This window comes from Cyanistes caeruleus, chromosome 2, assembly GCF_971803275.1.
Source record: "Cyanistes caeruleus chromosome 2, bCyaCae1.hap1.1, whole genome shotgun sequence".
In the NCBI taxonomy this organism is placed as follows: domain Eukaryota; kingdom Metazoa; phylum Chordata; class Aves; order Passeriformes; family Paridae; genus Cyanistes; species Cyanistes caeruleus.
In genome coordinates, this window is record NC_141702.1 from 90909040 (window position 1) to 90931103 (window position 22064).

The 22064-nt window shown below is 41.3% G+C and overlaps 1 protein-coding gene across 17 annotated transcripts in view; it reads left to right on the top strand.

Annotated features, from left to right (window-relative positions):
• Window positions 1-20: 20 nt before the first annotated feature.
• The window catches only part of TTC7A (tetratricopeptide repeat domain 7A), a 218041-nt gene continuing 195997 nt past the window's right edge, over window positions 21-22064 (top strand). For 9 of the 17 annotated variants that reach the window (XR_015281084.1, XM_086869304.1, XM_086869308.1 and 6 more), the window contains exons 1-3: window positions 21-1233; window positions 3831-3994; window positions 5536-5704. Coding sequence is in view for 14 of the 17 variants with exons in the window: in XM_086869304.1 (XP_086725430.1) it covers window positions 924-1233; window positions 3831-3994; window positions 5536-5704 (643 nt within the window). In the remaining 3 variants the exon portion in view is untranslated. Of the gene's footprint in view, window positions 1234-1350; window positions 1781-3830; window positions 3995-5535; window positions 5705-6431; window positions 6489-22064 lie in introns of those variants that run through there. The other 8 variants (XM_086869344.1, XM_086869350.1, XM_086869356.1 and 5 more) reach the window with 6 other exon arrangements.

Consider the following 22064-nt stretch of genomic DNA (forward strand, 5'->3'; position numbering starts at 1 on the left):
ATAAGCAGAAATTGATACACAGAAAATTTTATCTGAACATGACCAAGAACTTTGCTTTGTGGGTGACTGAGCACAGGTACAGATTGTCCAGAGACATCTTGTGGAGTCTCTATCAATAAGGATATTCAAGAACAGCCTGGATGCAATCCTGTGCCATGTGCTCTAGGATGACCCTGCTTGAGCAGGGGAGCTTGGACCAGATAGATGACCCACTTGCAACCCGGTCCATTCTGGGCACTTGGGGGTCTTGACAATCCTGGCCTTTGATGCAGATAATTCCCTCCCAGAGGATGCATTGGAGGGATCCCACTGGTGATATCCTAGGCAGAACCTAGGACTGCAGTGGTGGAGCTGGTGGCAGTGAGGCATAGCATGTGTCCCATTCCTAGGGCAGTCCCCAGCTGCCCCTGCTCTGGTTGCTTCCCTTTCGCCCCATTCACGAAGGACTGCCATGGTTCCTGCCCTGCTCCTCGAGTGGGAATTGCTGTAGCCTCTCCTCAGTGCCCATTGCAATTTATGTGTCTTCTGTGCTTCCCCTCACACCACACACCACAGATCTCACTGTTTCCATATTCGACACCTACACAACCACTGCTTTCGCCTCTCGAGGTCAACCCTCGAGCAAACCTCGGCCCCGGGGAGCTGGGGATGGCTTTTAGCCCATTCCTCACGCACCGCCTGGGTGTCTCGTGTCTAAGTTGCTGCTGGAGCGGGGCGGTGGCCGTGGGGATCAACATGCAGAGAGCCCTGGGGTGACTTCAGAGGGCGGTGGTGGGGGAACAGCATTTCCGGCCTGTCTCGCCTAGGCAGGGAGCGAGAGGCCACACCCGCGGTGCCGGGACAGCGGCCGCCGGTGCGGAACGCGGTTCTGTGCCCGGGCATCAGGCGGGAGGCGTCAGGGAGTGGCGACCACAGCGGATGCGATGTTCCTGGCCGCAACCCTCGGGCAGGGCGTGCCGGCCGTCCCCGCCCCTCGGCACCTGGCGGATCCACGGCCCCGGCGGCAGATGCCGGGAGGCGCCGCCGGGGACTCCCCACGGCCTGGGGCGGGGCGGGTCCGTCCCTGCGCTAAGATGGCGGCGAAGGGCTCACACTCGCACGTGAAGCTAGAGGCGGAGATCGAGCGGTGCCGGGCGGAGGGGTACTGGGGGCGACTCCGCCACCTCGCACAGCAACTGCTGCCGCCGTGGCCCCCGCGCAAGGCGAAGGCGGTGAGGGGTGCGCAGGACGCAGGTAAGCGGCGGGGGCGGGCGTGGCGGCCGCCAGTACTGACCCGCCTGGGCTTGGGGCGGCGGTGGGGCCAGCTGCTCGCTCCCTGCCGCCGCTCGGTCTCGGCAGCCCCGCGCCGGTGGGGTGGCATGGGCGGGAGCTGCGGCCGCCCCGGCTCCCGCGCGCGGGCTGGGCAGCGCCCGCTTGCGGGGCGTCGTCTGCCGTCCCATGCCTGCGTCCCGGTCCCGCAGCAGGAGAGACAGAGGGATGCCTGTGAGAGGCGGATGGAGCCCAGGAAGCTGCGCTCGGGAAGATCGCGCTGCGCTTCCTCTTCGTGTCATTCCTGCCAAGCCCGCCGGGCAGCGAGGGGTGGCTGCCGAGCATTCAGGATGCCGCCCCCACCGCGGTCAGCGCCGGGGCGCAGGTGGCGGCTGCCCGGCTCCGAGCCCGTCCTGGTGTAGCCAGCCCGTTTGGGCTGCGGCCGGACCGGCCTCGTTTGGAAAGGTCTCTTAAGCCTCTCGATGCGTGTCATGTTGCTTCCTTCTTGCCCCCTGCCCAGCGCTATTCCTGGGTGAGTGCCCTTGTCTTACCCCTCTCCATTTCTGAGGGGCACTGCTTTACTTGAAAGCTTTAACATGTGAAGCAGGTTTCATAAATAATGAATATAGTAGCATTTTTTTTTTCTGTTACGACACACTGATTTACTGGGTTTTTTGTTTTGTTTTTGTTTGTTTGGTTTTGTTTTTTTTGTTTGTTTGTAATGGAGTCTTTTGTAACAAGTGAGGCAGCATAACTCAGTCTGAGGTCGGCAAGTTGTGAACGGGACCTGATCCTACTCACGGTAGTGGTACAAAGGATTCTGCCACTGAAGTCACAGGAGCTACTTCTGGGAATTAACCCCCTTCTTTAGGGGAGTGTTTCCAGAATATGGCCCTTGCGTTGAATCCTTCTGGCGTGCCTTAAACTTCACAATGGGAACCGTGATGGGGGAGATGTTGGTAATTTATTACGTGTTTATTTTTGAGGCTTTCCAAGTGTTTACATCAAACCCTGTGCTGAGAATCATTGGGCCAACCTTTGAACTTTAGTCAGGTTTCAGCTATGTTTTTCCAGGTGCAGAGATCACCATGCACTTTGTGGGCATTAGTAGTTGAAGAGTTCATAGTAGTTTCTTTCCTTGTAATTAAGAGATAAAACAACAGTATGATTGCTGTAAAAACATCAGTTATTAATTTGCTGCTATGTCATCATAACTTGCTAGTTACGCAAGAGTAATGCTTTGTTATTGCTACAGAGCTTCTTCCAGAAGGTTTTGTTCTTCTAGAAATGATTGTGTGTTTGGATGGGATTTTTTTAACAGTAGTATTTGCTTTGTGAGGTTCTGTATATTTATTTCTTAGTTGTCTATGATCTTACCTAGTTCCTTAAGTTTGATTAAGAGGTTAATGGCTACCTGAAAGCACTTTAGTGTGTGGAAATTATTGCATGCAAGTTTGGGGGGACAACTTGAATGCTTCTCGTTTTACATACTTGTACTTTGTTTAGTTACAGACCTTGCAACCTGCAATGAACAGGAAGAGGTATGGTTATAATTTGATATGTAGCTGAACACTTAGGCCACAACAACAAAAAAGTCTAAACCACCACAAAGTTTATTATTATATGCTGTATGTGGTGTATAGGTAGAAAGTGGGCATAAGGTGTCTCCTGGACTAAAAATACAGAAATAGGTACACTACTGTGTTTCACTTATTCTCAAATATCAGACTTTGAAACATAGAATATATATGAAATATAGGGCTGGGCTCTTTGGTATTCAAAGATTTCCTTACCTGGCTTGCCCCACTAGTGTGCTGACAGAGGTATTTTTGTTATGAATGAAGGAACTGCATAAATGGGCCTGTCATGTAAGAATACCGAGTACTTTGGCAGATGAAACATGTTTTTTCAGCATGATTGCCACATTGCATGATGCTTCCTGCTGTGTCCATTGCTGCTACAAGTGTTTGAGTGTCTCTTCCGTGGAAGTGTGAACAGGGATGGATTTAAACGTGGAAAGAGTTTTATGTGGCATGTTAATTACAGCAGAGGATCTAGTCCTTCTGTGTCTTTAGTAGCTGACATGTAGGATGTGTGTAATTTATGCTTTTAATTTTTTTTCTGTATACTTTCGGGAAAATTGTAAAAGTTTTTGATGCAGTTACTGCTGTCTCTTCTCTGTAGTCGAAAGCATTCTTTTTGTTCTTGTACCTTTGAAAATAAAAAGCAACCACTGATGTGTTTGCTAAGTTTGGTCTTACACTTTTGAAAGTGAGTTTTGTGAGGAAAATTATTAACTATAATTATTAACAATTAGTGACAATGTAAGAAGGAATGCTGCTGCCAAAATTAAAGTATTAAGGAGGGAAAAATCTTCAAATTACAACAAAGTGTTGTTTCATTTTTCCATACAAAACATACTGTTTCCACTAGATAGAAGTTAATGGAACTTTTTTTTTGTCTGAGTTCTTCCTTATCCCCTCATGAGTTGTCTCAAAGGTGTGTTGTTTTGTTTTTGTAATTCTGTTTATCATCAGTATGGCAGTAAGCAATGTTTCTTATTGTTTGGTGTGTGCTTTCAGAGGACCATAGGAGTTTGTTGCTTGCAGAAGCTCTGCTGGAGGAATGTTTGAAGGAAAACTTTGCCAAACTGAAGGACTCAATTCCACTGTCAGAGAAGAGTGAGCCCAAACTGAGTGAAGCTAAACAGTATCTGACCAGTATCTTAAGCAGAGGGAAACTAAGAGTAAGTGGGCTCTTTTGTCATAATCCTTGCCAACTGGATACTTTTTTCATATGATTATTAGTCTGATACAGGGTGTGGGTGTTGCCTGTTCATGTCCATGGATGTACAGTGCTGTATTGTAGCTGATACTAAGAGACTGGTAATTCCCCTAGGCAAGATTTTATGTTGTGAGACTTGCTTTTTCATATGCAAAGAAATTTTGTGCTACAAGGACAAAAAAAAAAAAAAAAAGAAAAAAAAAGAATCCTGTTTATTTTTTCTAAACTGGAAAGAAGCAGGATAAGTACTTAGAATTTCTCATAGGTAGTGGGGTGTAGCCACATAAGGATGCTGTCAGGCCAGCACAGCAGAGTGATCTACTGCTGCTCCAGATCTGAGGAAATTGTGCACAACTGGTTAGTCCCTGATTGGAGAAAAATGTGCCACAAGCTGCTGTCAGGAACTTAGGGTTGTGCTGGGAGGACTACAGCCTTGCACTGCCTTCGGTATCTATTAGACAAGTAATGCTTTTATTTTGTTTTGTGATCTGGATGTGTGGCTGGTAGCTGCTTGTCAACTCAGTTGCAGAGCTTTAGGAGGATTTTAATACTCTCCTTTGATGGCATAGTGCTGCGTTGGTGTCCTTTGACACGCAGTTGGATAACTGTTTAGATGTAAACGAATTACAACATTCATAGTCTTTTATTGCTTTTGGTCCTGAAATTGCCAGGCTAGTTTATTTAGCTTGGAAATGTATATTATACTTTCACCATGTTATTTTCCAATGAGCAAGGTCAGTCTATTTAGAGCATAAAATGGAGGGAGTAAGGAAGGGGAGTCTGTCCAACCTTGTTTCTTTATAGTTCAGCCCCATTAACAGCCAGAACTACTGAATTCTTCCAGTTCCTTGTGTTTAGTTTGGCTCCATGAATTGCTATTACCATTTCTCTGCTAGTAGGGACTTAGCTACTATTGCTGTGTTGATTGCATGTATTAAAAAAAAATGGGTATGAAGGCTTAGGAACCTTTTCATGCTTTCCCAAGGGTCTGAACAAATGTGTTTTACCGAAGTTGTTACATTTGTTCTCAATCCTTAAATAAAACTAATCTTAGAAATAGCAGGTGTGCCTTCTTCCATTTTATCACTTGTGTATGAAAATTCTTTGACAACTAAAGAAAACTTGGGTGTTTTCTCACTCTTTTATTAAATATATAGAAGAGAGGAGAGTGCTTGTCTAAAAAATGTCTAGTTTAAAAGCAGGGATTTTTCTTAGTTTGTGTGTAGGTAATTCTGACAATGCCAGCCATTTATGTGCTCTTTGTGGCTGGTGAATCAATAGAGCAGGTGAGCTGAGACCAAAAAGTTGGGTTACAAACTGTATTTAAAAACTGACCTCCAAAGTGGTTGACTGACCTTCATTGCCTACTGCTCTCATGAGCTTAGCTCTTGTAGTTGTGAGAGGAAAGCATTCTAAGCCTGCCTAATTTGCTGTGGAGTACTTCAGTCTTCCTGTCTGGTATTTCCCCCTGTAAACACGTTTTCTCTCCCTGCTCCATTTCAGCCGAAGTATATGACAGAAGCTATGCTGATCCTAGGAAAGCTTCATTATGTGGAGGGATGCTACAGAGATGCCATCAGCATGTATGCAAAAGCAGGGATTGATGACCTTTCAACCAAAGATGAACCTCTGTATGTGCTGCGTTTGGTAACTGAAGCCTTTGTTGTTAAAGGTAAAGGACCATGTGTGTATATGTGAAGTACGCTGGTTTTAGGTTGAAGCTGTCTCTCCAAGTGCTTTGGCTGGAGCAGGATTAGGGCAAAAATGTATGCTGTTGAAAATCTTAGATGGTATGGTCTGTGTAGTTTCAAACTTAAAGGCATTATGGAGTCTTAGTTCATGGTTTTTAAACTTGGCTGGCTTATAAAGAAAAGCTTGAAATTGGAACTCTTGTGATCACTCTAGGCTGTAAGTCAGTGACATGCTTGAGCTTGTGTGTCCATTTTGGGAAAATCTAAATCAAGCTCTTGGCTGAATTGAGGCCTATGCTTTCTCTTAGAAAGAGTTCATCTACTTGTACGTTTCAGTGATTTCTGTGAATTAAACAATTACATTGTCTCCAAGTTTTATACTTTGAACTAACAGAATATGTGCTTTCTAAGCAGGTAGTATTTTTTGCACTGCATGTCACACAGTATCAGACCTTGTGTACAAACAGGAATCTCTCCTCCCCCCTTATAACTCTACAGACATTGCACTGTTCCAGAGATTCTAATTAAAACTACCTCTGTGGGCAGTGAAATTACATTTCCTTTTTGAGTGGGGGAAAGGAAGACTCTTGTCTGTTTTTGACTTGGGAGGAGAAAAAGATGAGTAATCTTCTCCTTCATTTGCTTTCGGTTTCTTTATAAATGTTTCTCAAGTACTGCTACCTATCTACTGCTTTCTACTCTTTTCAGCATGTCCACCAGCTAATTAGGTGAATGAGAGCTCTGATGATCAGATACCTTCAACTGGTATGTAAAAGAGTGATACCAAATTGACCCAAAATACTGTTTGACTGGGCTGCTAGTATTACTGATAATAATATGAATCATTCTGCTTTTTTTGAAACCTTGTTTGTGCTGCTTTGCTTGCTTTGATTTTTGTTTCCTATGGTACTGATCAAATCTGCTTCATTAGTGAGCTTTTGTGGAGCAGGACTAATTTACTTGTACTTCACACTGACACTTGCATGGTGCAGAGGAGTGAGTAATTGCCAGTGTGTTTGAGAGCAACTCCTGGTGCACTCCAGAGTCTGCACTGTCCTTATTGGGAAGCAGATACAACCCTTGGTGAGGTGTGGGTGTAACGATAATGTGTGTGTGGAAATTGATGAAATAACCCTGTTGTTATAAGACCCCTTGTGTTGTGTTGACTACCTAACTTAAACATGAAGATATTGGAGGTGTTTACCTCAGTGTCAGGCAATTCTTTTGGTTTCTTTCCCTCTGTGGTTTAGCATTTAATGTAAATATCGTGTTACCTCTGTAAACCTGTCTCTGCCATTGCAGAGAAGCCTCTGTGCTGTCGTGGTTCCACAGTCTTTATCCTGCATGATGATTATTTTCATATTAGCTAAGATATCAAGAGTATTCAGTATTCTACCAAAGTTACTGGCAGAAAAAAGTCCAGCAGAGTGGAGCTCGTCTAGCTGAGTTTGGAGAGGGCACTCACTGCTGCCATGACTGTTCCTTAAGCCGTGTTCCCTCAGCCTCCCACTCTTATGTTAGCACTTTGTGCAGGTAGCTATGACAATAGCAGTGTAGATTTAAATTTTAATTTTAAAACGTGTGTCCAGGCTGCTTCTGCAGGGCAAGTAACAATATGGAGTTGAATTACTTAAAATTCATTGATACTTTATGCCATAGATCTTTCTCAGTCCCCCTTTTAATTTGGTGTCTTTCTAGAAAATATGTTGATCCATACTATATTACTGCCTTTGGTTGAACTGTTGGTTGTTTATGCAATCTGAAACCTTCTTTAAAGATGCTCTTGAATGTTGCTGGAAGTAAAATTTTTGCAGGAGCCACTTAGACAAATGTCCAGAAAAGCCACAGTCCTATCTATTTCAAGACAGAAGTTAGGTTCCCCACTTAATTTCTTGTTCACATTTTCAGAAATGAGAGAAAGCTATTGATTTAATAGAATATCCCTGTTCATCCAGCATTAGTTAAAGCAGCAGAACTTTATAGCACCTCATAGTGTGAATTTAGAACTACCTCAGTTTTGTGTAGATAATTCTGGTGAATTATACCTATATGCAAAATAGCTGCATGGGTTCTCAAGCACTCAGGATTAGGCTAAAAAGGTCATGGAAGAAAGAACAGTCAAATAAAAGGCTTATTTTTTTAATGTTGACACCTACCCTTTTAATGTTGGAAATGGACAAAAACATAACAAGAAAGATGTGGGATACAGTGGGAGGAGTTGCACAGATAAAACCAATTGTAGAAATCCAGCAAAAACAAGTTTCCTTCCTTAGAGCACCTTTTAACCTCTGCAACACTGAACTAAACCTCTGAAGTTTTTCTCTGGAAGTCCACAGCATGTACTGGGTTCCTATTACGGTAAGAGGCAGTATGGATTTACACCCTTATGTTTGGATTGAAGAAGTTGAGCAGGGAAAAAATTTCTTGCTTGCCTTCTCAGTAAACTTCCACATAAGGTGAGTATCAAGAAGTAAACATTGAAGTTCTGTATCAGTGGGTGGGCTTGTGCAATTGACAAGTTCAGGAGAAATGGCAGAGAGAGCAAGATTCTTCAGTGTCTGGTTGGACTGCTGCTTCCTGTTCTGTTTCTAAATCCCTGCATTGTGAGGAGACAAGTTTTGTGGGTGCTGTGAGTGGAGCTCTGACAACAGTTTGATTTTTCATTATGACTAATTTTAACCTCCATGGTTAGTTAATAGGTGGTTTGTTTGTACTTGTCTCCTTCCTCCCCATTCTCCATGAAGTCAATCCCTCCTTAAAATTTTACCTCTGCTCAGTTCATATTACTGCTGGTAATATCTGATGCAAGCAACTCTGTGTTGCATAAAACAGTATAGAGTAAGCAAACTTTGCTTCTAATTAAATTAGAAGACACACTGTGGCTTTGTTACCTGATGGTGTCCATTTAAAACAGGAAGCAAAAAAGACTTCAGGACAAAATGTGTAGCTGTCAGAGCACACTGGTTTCCCTCTGTGCTTGCTCCAAAAACTCTGCAGATGCCTCTCTCTCCAAAAGGAATAGATCTTCCTGGTAGTAGGTTGTAGTAGGTTGGGCTACTTAACCCTTACAAAACACTGTGTAGCTCTAGCCAGGGCTTCAGCATACTTATGCTCCAAGAAAGAGTCTTCTATGATGTGGCAATGTTTGCTGTGCTGCTGAGAGGAGAACAAGAGCTCTCTTTAACTGAGGCAGGCTGTTGCCAGCCTTGGTAATGGTGAGTCAGGCAGGGCTCATGTGTCGTGTGGGCTCTGTCTTTATAATGACTGAGAGGGGCTTTATCATGTGGTCAGGGATATGTCAGAGCTGCTGCAAGGTGAGTCAGCCCTGTGCTGAGAGGTTCCCTGTGTCTGTCAGGCCAGGCACTGGACTTCTCTACCTGGAGTGGGGTAGCCTGGAGATAGCTACCTATCTATATTTGTGCCATAGGATTGCACATGGTATCTAGTTTCTAAATGGATATCTAGAGAGTTAAAGGTTTAAAAGTCCCACTGCCTATTTTTCTCCTTTTCTCCCAGTCCATCCTGTAATTTTTGTAATTTAGTCACTTTTCTGTAATTATTGGCCATTTGGCAACTCGGGGCACATTTAATTTGTGCAGCTTCAGCCTGAACTCTCTGTAGGGTCAGAAGCTGGCTGTTGTTGGATGATTCATCTCCTCTTCAAATGGCGTCTGACACAGTTGATGTGAATGCTGTTGTACAATACAGCCTCTTCTTGGGTGACTCTGAGAGAAGACTGTGGACTAAGTTGGGATTTATCCCTTGTGATTTTGTGTCTAAGTGGTTTTGTTCTTTAGTGTTTGGGGTTTTCTAACTTTAGAAAATATATCAATTTTATCAAAGGGCTGCAGTGTGAGAAGAGAACAAAGTGATAATATGTTTGTAAGAAGCCTTGATCGTAGTCTGCGTTTTATTGTAATAAATCCAACCACAAGTCATATGTGCGAGGAAATGAGGCTGTGTTAGTGCAGTGGTACAGAACTTTCTATATTCAGTTCTTGGACCCATTTTAGTAATTTAAAGATGCTTAAGATCTGTGGTCTGATGCTTTTGACAAACGGAAGATAAAATCTTGAGACAAACATTGCTGGATTGAGCCACTGATATTTAGACTTCTTGTAAGAGCTGTGAGTGGTATTTCTGAAAGCAAAACCTTGAAACTATCCATGTGAGGGTTTTTCCTGTGAATGATAATGATAAACAGCCTGGAACCTGCTTCCAGTGTCTTGGGTTCAGCATATCTTGGTTTGGATTATTTTGTGTTTGTTCGGTCTTAGAACAAATTACTGAGCTTATGTGTGTTCCTGTTTCTCTTGAGGTTGTATGTTTTAAAAATTCAGTGGTAATGAGGTTTATATGCTTGGAATTATGTTGTTTTGCTTTCTGCCCATGTGAAATTATTGTCTTGGGCTTCTAATACTGGAAGTGGTTATTTGGAGATTCTGGTGGTGCTCTGAAAGGAGAATGGTGATATCACACACAGATAAACAGAAAACCTGACCTTTTACTCAGCTGGTTTAAAAACTATTTGCTTGGTTTTAATCATTGTTTTAAATTGACCAAGTGAAGCCTCAAAATTTGAATAAACTCTTAAACTTAGTGATTGTTCTGCTTAATTAGTTTCTTGTTTTGCATTTTTCTTGTCTTGCACTACTGTTCAAAATGGTGGAAACTGATGAATGAAAACTCTGCATACAGATTTGCATACAGTAAATACAAGCTTAGTATTAAAGTTGTTCATTCTAGCTAATCAGAGGATATATCATGCACTTGTTCATATACTTAACTGGTGTCTTTAATTTTGATGTTTGCTTCTGTTATCCTTTTTTCTAATATGGTTTTCTACATGATGAATAATTTCCTAGGTGAGATTTGTATTCAGTTGCTTTTGTTTGAAAATTAGAATAGAATGTAGAGTTAAAGATAACTTTATTGCAAAGCTATGTTCTGATAAATCTACTTTTCCCTCCTCTCTAAAGAATTTGATTAAGAATTTTCAGTTTAATAAATTAATTTCTTTAACTTAGTGTTTCTGATAAGCTAATAAATTTCTTGTCATGTACATTTTTAAAAGTTCATAGATTAAAGTGTGAAAAATAAACTTTCCTCTTTGGTTTTATTTAGTTCATTGTTGTTTCATTGAACTAAAGAATAGAGAGAATTGAAAGAGAGAAAGGTAAGGTTGGGATTTTTTTGGTGGGTTTTTTTGTTTGGTTTTTTTTGTTTGTTTTGTTTTAGGGATTTTTTTTAAAGTTTTTTTTTAGTGTTTTTTTTTTTTGGTCCTCTTTGCAAGAGAGAACCTCTGTTTTAAAGACTATTTCAGTGCATGATCAGACTCTTATTTTGGGTCCTAAGCTACTAGCTTTTCTAGTTCAGTTCTTTACTAAATGCTCCAATCCCATGGTGCAACGATATATTCCACTCAAATAAAGTTAATGAGATGTGTTTTTGAGAGACCACCAGTTTATTCACCAGCCTTCACAGAAGTAAACGTGAACACCGTTTATTTCTATCTTTAGCACACCTTTTATAGGGTTTTACAGGGTCCGCGAGCAGAGCAAGCTACTATTGGCTAACACACACAGGTTTGCTCCTTTTAATTTTTTCTCCTACACACAAGGATATTGTTTTGCTTTACTCTCTCTTCTGCAGGAAGGTTTCAAGGACTTTAACCTTTAATATCATGACTTATTTCAAAGGCTGGTTTGTGCATACAGGCCTTTACTAATATATAAAATATATCAACAATGTGTTACTGTCTTAATTTATGTGGCCTGACTTTTAATTAGAGTTTCCTGTTAGCTTCTCTGGAATAAGGTTTTTGTCCACTTAGTTTTTGGTAAGCGAAATCTTAGTATCAAAACTGGAGTGTTCTGGAATACAGACTGTGTGGAATGATTTTGAGTATCAGTAGTTTGAACAATTCCAAGTGCAGATCAGTTGAGTTTAGAAGCATCATATAGTTTTGTAGGGTCACGATTTATTTCATAAGCTTATTTTGAAAATGAGTTCACGCTTCTTTTTGTTGGAAGCATTTTTAATTCAGATCACGTTTTATGAACCTCTTAATGGACTGTACATGTACCTTCTGAGTCTGTTCCTCATGTCAGAGGGCATAGCACTTTCCAGAATGTCTTCTCCTTTTTGCAGAGAGTGTTTGGAATACTGTTCCACTTCTTGTTTGCCAAACTGCTCCCCCCCTGCCCCCAGTGTTTATACATAGTCTTGTGCTTGAGATTTTTACTACAGGATAATTTTTAAGAGTTTTTGCAGTTCCTTAAGATAAATTCTGTGATACCTAAAAAGAGATGGTGCGTGTGTATATTTTACAATGTAAGGGCATATCTTGTCTTGTCCAATGAAACAGGTGTAGAAAATGGGTTAATGATGGTTGATGACATTTTTTCCATGTTCAAATAAGTGGTTTGTTTTATGTTCTCTCTATACACTAATAGAGAAAAGTAAAAGCATGTGGTAATTGCCCATGTCAAGATAAATATGATTCATTTCTGTATTGTTGTTTAGGAGCCACATTACTACAAAGAGAGTACTGAAATCTGCTAGTGGTAAAAAAAAGAGGAAACAACTGTTCCTCACCTCCTTCCAGCACAGCTGACCCCACCCTCCCTAGAAGCTGAGTTTTCATCCTGCTTGCATTGCTATTACTGTCTGACCTGAGGGCAGTGTGCTGTGATATACCCATTTAGCAGAAATGGGAAGAATCCTGAGCCTGAATTCCCTCCCTGTGTCTCTCCATTAATTTCATTGTCAAGTATTTTGTTGCTTAGGCACTGTTGACATTATGGCATGCGTACCATAGGCTTTTACTTGAAAGTCTAAATCTTCTATACTTTAATAATCCTGTTTAAGTCAGAAGGATTGTTACCTTAATACGTTCTGACTTCCCAGGGGTCCAAATTCACTACTGTCTGGAGCCTGTCCACACTGGAAGTGATGATGCTGACTGAGGCACTTGAGTATGTTGAAAAGTGTTGAGAAGGGTATCTAGAACATTCCTAAAGACAACACCACACCGCTGTTCTTCACTGTCTTTAGGAAAGCTCGTTGATCATGAAGAGCCAGCATTATACTGGGCACAAAGTTGAGATGAGAAAAGCATAGGTTTGGGTGATAGTTAGGGGGAAAGTTACCTAAAACTTGTATTTTGCTTTTTTTGTACACAGATAGAGCTTTTCAGTGATAATGGGCTTCATGAGGATGATGAACACTTGCCAGCATGCAACTATTAACCTATATGCTGCTTTTGAGATGATATGTTTGCTTGTAGTTCTCTCTGTTACTTAACTGCTGTTTCATCTACTAGCAGCTCCTTGGTGAGGTTCTCAATAATTTCAGCTGCTGCTTTGACTAAGTGGGACACAGTAGAAGAGAAGAATTTTTTTTTCTGTTTTGTTTTTGTGGATTTTTTTGTATGTTTTGGTTTTGGAGTTTTTTTAAGGGTCTGGCAGGGGCAGGGAATAAATTCCTTTGCGGGAATCTTCTGATGACTACAAACGGTCGAGTTTTGTTTCTCTGAGAAGTGACATCTGTGGGAGATGGGTTCCTTTAAACAGAACCCAAATAAAAAAATTAGTTTCCTTGCCTGGCCATTAGAAAAATTGAATCCCAGGCAAAAGGATGTATGACACAATAGTACATTAAAATTAAAATAAGACATTTTGTTGGCAGAACTTGTTTTTACTTTTGTTTGGCAAAAGATGCATCTTTTAAATGTTAATCCACATCAGAGAGAGAGAGACTTTGTTCTGTAGCTGGTATGCACTTCAAAGTGCTAATTTTCACAGTTCTGACAGCAAGACAGGAAGCATGCTGTTAATTCATGCTGGCATCAGATTAGCTGTCTGATAGGCAAAAACCCCACTTTGTGGATGCCAATGTCTTGATAAAAGGACCTAGTATTAGTATGTTTTAGTTGGGGTTTCAGAAAAGCATTTTTAAGAGTCTGGAGTTGCCCTTACATTGTGACAATGACTTTGAACCTGTTGCATGTTGGTGAATTGTGTGTGTTTATGCCACTGCTTCCTGCTTGGATGTGAAAGAGCTGCCAAGCCCAGCCTTGGTGTTCTTGATGTACTTAGGCTTTTCTGTTGAGCTCCATGAGCTTTTCTCTGCTGTTGGATCACATGGCTTACCTTCTTAGAGGTAGTTTGCACTTCTAGCACAGTCAGCTATGCACAAATGCAGCATGGGTGTTACTTTGGACTTTCAAGGAGAATTAGATGCAGGCCACTAAATGCAGATTACTGAAATTTGGAAAGTGGAAAAAGGGAATAACTTCTGGTTCCCTTTATTAATGTGCCTTGGTTTCTGTGATGGTAAAGTTTAGTTATTCTGCTCCCTTTCCCACACACAGTTGTAGGTGGTTGATAGCACATATGCATAAAACATCCACCTTCTGCACTATGATTTAGTTCTCTAAAGCTGGAGTTAACAGCATCAGGAGGTGATGGAAGAGTATTTGCCCATGCTTTTCTGAGGAAATGGAACGATGTTTGTAAGATTAAATGAAACAACATGCTGCACTTATTTTCACTAGAAGAGAACTAATACAAATGTACTTGCAGATGGCCTGTGTTAGAAGTAGCTTTTAGATGGCTGTAATGACAGTGTCATGCTGGGGCTGTGTTGTGTGGCATGGTATGTATCCAGTGGCTGTGGGAAGATTTACATGTGGTGGTTTGCCCTAGAGTAAGCTTCAAATGTCTCTTGACTATTTTAAGTGACAGGGCAGCAAGCCTGTTAGTCATTGCAGGCTCTGTCCATTCTAGTAACTTTAAATAGGATTGTCTTGAGTGCTTGATAGAAATCAGCATAGTAAAATATGAATTACCCTTTCTTTCTCTCTCTTCTTCTCCCCAAATGGATATAGAGTTATTTAGATTAGAAAAGATCTGTAAGATCATGAAGTGCAACCATTAACCCAACACTGCCACATCCAGTAATAAACCATGTCCTTAAGCACTACACCTACACATCTTTGAAATACCTCCAGAGATGGTGACTCCTGGGCAGCCTGACAGCTCTGTCAGTGAATAAATTTTTCCTGGTAGCCAATCGAGACCTGCCCTGGTTCAACTTGAGACTATTTTCTCTTGTCCTGTTACTTGGTTTATTGTAGAAGAGACTGACCTCCACCTTGCCATACCCTCTTTTCAGGTAGTTGTAGAGAGACTCCTTTTCTCCAGGCTAAGCACCCCCAGCTCTTCAGCAGCTCCTCATAGCACTTGTGCTTCAGACCCTGCACCAGCTCTGTTGCCCTCCTCTGGACATGCTCCAGCACCTCAAGATCTTGTAGTGAGGTGCCAAAAAATTGAGCACAGGATTCTAGTGCTAGTCTGATTCAGTGGCTCTGCAGCTAGAAGAGAACTTTCTTGCTGGTTATACTGCTTAAGTGTAGTGCAGATAAACTCAAGCTGAATAAATTCCAGTACTTGGTCATCAGTATCATCTCCTCTCTCTTGTGCGCCTTCAACTTAGCATTTTTTCATTTCTGCTTCTTCCTGTTGTATTTAGACCACGGGAAAAAAGTCATTTCTGCAGTATGCCATGACAGTTTATGGATGTGGATGGTGTTGACAAAGTCTTTAGATGTGGGGCTGTAAGAGATTGCTGATCACCCCTGTTTGCTGTGCCTCAGCATTGCTCCAGTAGACAAATCTTGATGTCACAGATTGGAGGTGGCCTCTTATACCAGGACAGTCCATGTGTTACAGCAGTGGTGCATGTGCCCCAGGAGTTGAGCAAGATGATCTACTGTGGTGCAGAAGAAAAGTATTATAATTTATATTTATTTTTTGCTTAAAAAAATCCACCAGCAAAAAAAAGCTCCCCACACTGAAATAAATCTTTAGTATTGTATTTTATTGAAAGTGGTGCCCTCACTTAGTCTGTATGTCAGAGGGTCTTGTGTCATGTAGAGCCTACAAAAGTATCTTAGAAAACAGGATGTTTCACACTGTGGAAGGGCATCCTCACTAGTTCGTTCACTTTCATATGTTGCAGCTCACTTGTGCCTACTTAAGTGGATTTATGTATTATATTGTCAAGTTTTAATTAAACTAATTAAACTAATGAAATTAAGATTATGAAATAAGGATGTAATGGTTCAATCCCTCAAAAACCTGTGGATTTCAGATAATACTAGAAGTAGGAGCATAAATGAACAGTCAGAATGTCAGAGCTTACACATGCTTATTAGCATGAGCTCTTGAATCAGGTAAAAGCAGTGACAGTCTAATTGGATCTAATCAATGAAGTCTAATGACACTCAATTCAGTACTTAAATTTTTAGAAGCCTCTCTTGAACTTTGTTATGTAAAAGCAAAATATGAACAAAAGATAACACTGGGTAAACACTTGTTCTTCCTGCTGTGGAAAAATGGCTGAAGTAATATGAAAAAAACTATATGGTAGCAACCTAAAATGCTTTCCTTTGGAGGAGACAGAGAAGACATTGCCAAAGACTTGAAAAAACAGGTATTAGAAGAAGCTGGGCAGTATGGGAAGCTTGGTATATAGTAGCATGGAAATAGAAATATTTCTAAGATGTCTCAGCTAAAGGAGCTTGCCACATTCTGGTTCAATAATGAAATACTTTAAGAACTACTTAGGAGCACAGTGCAGCCCAGAAATGCACCAAGTGCTGTAGGATGGCAGATCAGTGGGGTTGACTTAATGAAAACAAGACTTTTAAATAGATTGTAGTTTGTAATGAGATGGGGAGTGATCATGAAAATCTGTACACACCACAGCTCAGTAGTTATGTCGTGGCAAAATGGTTAAAATAGTTGTCAAATGCCTTTTTGCTTTTAGAAGACATCAAGTGTTCTGAATTTGCAAGGCTTTTCTCTGCTGACAGGTGGCTAGTGACGGGTGGCACAGGTCAGTAGCATGTTATCTAGCAGGTATTTTTGAAAAAATAAACACATAAATATATAATAAGTAGTTTGTGAAGCTATGTCTGTATATACCTATATGCATATGTTTGGTGTGCATGTTCAATTTATTCTTCTTTTTAATATGATCAAAGAATTTTGGAGACCACTGTATTGTAGGTTAAACAAAGATTAAAAGACATGCCATGAAGGTTAAGAATAGCCAGTTGAGTACGTCTGGATATGCTCCAAAGAATTAGTGTCTGTGGATTAAAGTTGCTATTTCTGCTATGCGTAAGATAAGTGGTGTGATGCAGAACCTGTGCAGCACTGATTGAGGGCAGGGGACTGAAGTTGCATCTCAGGGGAGTGCTTGCTGCCTTCTGGCTTCACAGCCACTCCATTAGAAGCTGTCCTAATTTTATCAATAACCTTGAGCTGTAATTACAAGTCTAACTAGACAGAGTCCTTGCTTTGAAAATAATTGGAGTAACATTGTTAGCATTGGTTTATTGCATGTAGTAGGAAAGCCGGGAGTAGGAGGTCTTGAGTTCTGCATTGATGCAACTGAGCAGCCTTCACATGTTGCTTAAATTTTACACTTCATTCCCAGCTTATAGTTAGAAAGGTCTTCTGATAATTTTACGTGGGGTTACTGGAATGTTCTGCCTTTCTACCTTTGAGACTTTTACATGAAAAATACCTCAGGATTGTAACAGAGTGCCAGAAATGTACAATAATCCCGTGTAATAGGAAGCAGCAGTGAAAGTAGTACATGCAGGTTTCTTGAACAGCAAAACTTGTCTCTTCGTCCCCACCTTTCACAGGCTGCAGTATGAATCAATGTGTTCAAAATCAAGGGCTCCTAGGCCTTTCTTCCCCTCCTCTATTTGCATTGCAAATAAAATCATAGCTTAGTTGCTGGGGAGATAAATGTCAAGACCAAGTTGTGAGTTACTTAAACTGCTGTGAATTGTGGCAGAAATAATGCATGGTGCTGGGTCTTGCCTATGTCTAACTAAACCCAGCTGCTGCTTGTTGAGGTTTGGGTTATTTTGCTTTCCAGGACACTGTGATGGAATAGGCTAGTTGAAGACTGTGCTCTTAAGTTCAAACCTTAGCTGGCAGGGCAGACTGGTTGTAATACCATCTCTAGAGTGGTTTAGTTATGCTTTTGAATTTTGTCTCTGAAAAGTGTTCAGTATTCTGATGGATGTTGATTAGTCAGCATGCACATGTATATGTTTAAAGTCTTAAAATTAATCTTGTTTCAATGCTAATTAATTTCTGAACAAGACTGAAGGCCACATGTTAGAAGCAAAGTGCATCCTGTGCTAGGGAACAGTGACCTAGAATGTCCTGCCATTCTCCAGGATGAGAATGTGCACACAACCAGTTTCATTGCAGCAGCTGCTGCCATGCAGAATCTTTGTGCATGGCTTACCTCAAGACAAATGACTTACTTTCCTGTACATAGAGTAGAAGTAGTTATCTTAGCATCACACTGTCTTCTGGCCAGGTTGGCCTGTCTGTGTGGCGCAGGAGCACAGACAGTGGAATCTTGCAGACTGGGGTTGGTGCTGTTGGCCGGGCTGTAAGTTCCACACTAAGATGTCTTTTGCTTCATATTGTCATAGGTATGTTCAACACATAGCATTGGGATGCAACACATGAGTTTGGGTTCATGCTTTTCATGCTGTTGTTTTTCTTTGATCTCTTCTTCAGCTTGCCAGGTAGCTCTGATGCTCCTGGGCCATGGGGTTTTAGCAGCTGTAGGCTAGCACTGTTGGTGAAAGTGATGACCTTGAATTCTTGCACCTATAAACAAGCCCACCACTCCCTGGTTGTCTAAATTCATCCAAGTATAGGAAGCTTGAAGTCCATGTAAAAAGCAATGTTAAAAGAACCTGTGAGAGGACTGATGCATTATATCTACTTGGGAAGGAGGAGAGCTGCGATTTGGTGAGCTAGTTTATGAACCATAGGAAAATAAAGCCACCTTAATTTCCTCCCGTGCAATCTCCATCTGTGCACCGAGGCTTTCAATACCAGGCTGGGTAACACCCTGAGCTGGCCCTTCTCTGTGTAGAAGGTCAGACCATGGACTGTCAAAGATTCCTTCCAGCATGAATTTTCATCCCATTTGTGTTGCTGAGAATCTGATACCACATGTCCACGTGCACATGAATGTTCCAGTTCTGGTAATAATATCACCTCAGAGCACTGGAGCTATATGATATCAATGCCCTTCCTTGGCAAGGGATGACTGAGATGAAAATGGAAATAAACCTTCCTAAAATTTCCCCCTTCAGATTTCCATATATGAGAGCAATGCATTTCAACTCAAAGAGGACATTAGTTCAGTGGTACGTCTTACAAACTTTATGGATTTGAGTTTTTTCTTACATAAATGCAGCTTAGATTTGAGGGCAGGGAAGAAGGGGAAAAGATGATACAAAGGTGAAGAGGCAGAGATGAATCATTGGGAAAACTAGAGGAGGTGAATTGAAGCCTTGCCTTTATGCAGGAGAGAAAAGCAGCATTTCTATATATAAAAAGTTACTTCCTCTGAAGTGGGTAGAATTTGTTCTTTTAGAGAAGGATAATCTGGGAACATGTCTCAAAATCTTGAGCCTGGGCCATACTCTATTAGGAAACTCTGCACTGTATGAGAAACTACTGCAGTGTATAGGTATGTATCTATTTAAATTTGGGCACCTGTTTCATATGAGAAAAATCTTAGTATAGGTAAGCTTTAAGCTGGTATTCTCTTACCACAGCTAATTGTGAAAAATACCTGAGTCCCTTTACTTAACCAGTTAACAAGAAAGCATGTAGCATTGTGATTTAATTGGAAGCTAGTTCTGTCTTAGCAATAGCTCCACTTTTCTTGCTAAGCCCAGTGGACTTTAGTGGCTTTCTGACACATTGTGGAAACTGAGTTGAATTTAAATTGTGTATTGTGCTTCAAAGTTTTTTTCTGTGCCAGTAACTGGAGGATGGACAAGAGTTAGTGGAATTTGTGCTCTTTGTGCTTGTCAAGTCTTACCCAACTGCACCCTAAGCAAATCTTACTGTTGGGGCTTTGTACTGTGAGAACTGTATGCAAGAGTAGGGAACATTGTTTTTCTTCTATTCTTCCCCTTGTATATTTGGTTTACAGTCTGCTTGCTCTAATTTTTCTCGTTACTGCATTTCTGTGGTAGGGGAGAATAGCCCAGTTTGGATTCTGTAGATTTTGTATTTGAATGACATCAGGTCAGTGCATTCAGTATTAGAAAACCATGACTAAAGTCACATCATGTGAGTCATTTTTCCTTCTAGCCCTTTACAAGTAATGCAGTGTAGCACAGTATCTGTTTTAACTGTGTATTGCTGGATACTTACTGTGGCAAGAATCCTTTTGGAGATGTTCCTTCCCCTGTCTCTGATCAGCCCCAGCTCTGTTTTTCTGACTTCCATGGATGGGCATGTTTGTTGTCAGTACCTGATGCTGGCAGAAGCTGCTTGCTTTCCTCCCCTGTGTCAGAGCTTAGAGATAGTGACTCCTTGCAGTGGGCTGTAGCATGTATGTAAATGGCTTTTTATCAGCCTGTTCTATCTGTGTGACATCTCCCATGGTAAACACCCCTGTACAGACTGTGTTAAGATGGCTCTCGCAGCTTGATTAAATGTGCCTAGTATATGAATGTCAGTGGATTGTACTGGGCTTTTTTGCAGGGCCCTCAGCTCTAAGGGGAATGAAATTTAGACTTCTTAAAATTTATTTTCACTTTAGGGGAATGACTAGAAATTCAGAGGTAGATAAAACTGAGACATATGTAAGAAGAATGTTTGTAGGTTATTTGTTCTGATTGTAGCACTGGATACTTTTGGTTTATTCTTTTGCTGTAGAGAGAGTTAATGAGCACTTTTTTCTTTCCCTTGTTACACAGTTATAGGGTTGGAAAATGGGAGCATTGAAATAATAGGAAAACAACCCATGATATAGACAGAGACTTCATAGATGAGCTACAGATAAAATCAGTTATAGCTGTACAAGATGTTCATCAGAAGGAAGAAGACACAGACTGGGCTTTAGTTAAAAGCAGCAAAATGACTCTCATCCCTGTCCCACACACTCTGTCAGTTTGAAGTAAATTCAGTCCTTCTGTTATACTCTGGTCTATATTTTCAGAGATGAACGGTATGATTGTATGTTCCTCCAAGATACAGATCTTTGAGAGAACACACTGTACTTCTGACTTGGGACAGGACAGAAGGAGTGTGCACCACCTTGAGCTTGAACCAGGGAGGCCTTTTTTCAACCCACTGAGCTAACTGCTTATGTCTGGCTCAAATGTAAGACATGAGATAGGGAAACTCCTCACAGAGTAACCAAGGGGACAAAACAAATGTTGAACATTAGAAGTAAACAAAGCTAAGACTGCCTAGGAACCTCAGGCTCCTCCAGCACGAGCACCCAGACATTATAGATCATGGGGAAGCCTGGCTGCCCATCGCTGCCTCACAGCAGTTTGTTGCCAAGACTCCTGGAATGAGCAGGCTGAGGTGCTGTGGCCCTTGAACTGTAGAAGTCCAGGAAAGCATGGCTGATGCCTGTGGTGTGTCCTCACAAATCCCTTGCCACATGCTGCAACAGCTAAAATTACTTTATTGAAGAGCTGTCTGGACAGCTGAATTATTTTCTTCTTTTGTCACCTCTGTGGATCTGTGTCAGGAACACTAGAATTTTCTATTACGTCTTACATATTTGTCATTGTTATTAGGGAATGTTGTTACAGATAAAATTAACTGGAAAGCATGTGCTGAACTTTTTGCAACCTGTGTTGGGTTACTGAGTGTTGGTGGAGTTGTGGTTGGTGAAGATCCAAGTTTTCAAGCAGTGGTGTCTTGCAGAGATCTAGTGTGGCATAAGAACCTGTACCAATTAGGGTAAAACTGGTATATGAATGTGTGGCCTATCCAATTAGATTTAAAGATATAAAGGATGTCATAGTGTGATGCCAGACAAGGGTCTGATAGTAGAAATTTTTAGTGTAGGCACCAGTAGCTGTGCATCTTCAATTAACAGACTCTGTGTTTAGATAATGATACAAGAATGAAGTTCATTAGTACAAAACCCAGGGTTTTTTTCTTGCTCTGGAAAGGGAGTGATCCTGTGGTTAAGAGTCTCTTATGCCCTGCCAAGAGCTTGCTGTGTGTCCTTGAACAATCTGCGTGTGCTCAGATTTTCCAAGAATGGCCTCAGATTTTCTGACTTTGTTTCTGTATCATTTTCCAGTTAGGGATTTTGTTTGTTTGTTTTCTCCCCTAAACACTGCTGTTTATTGAAAACTTCACTTGAAGTAGCAGATGCCTAGAAATGATCAAGTTCAGTGCCAGGCTGGCACTGAATTGAAGCACCCAAGATCTATAGCCGTCGTTGGAAATTCAGGCCTTATTT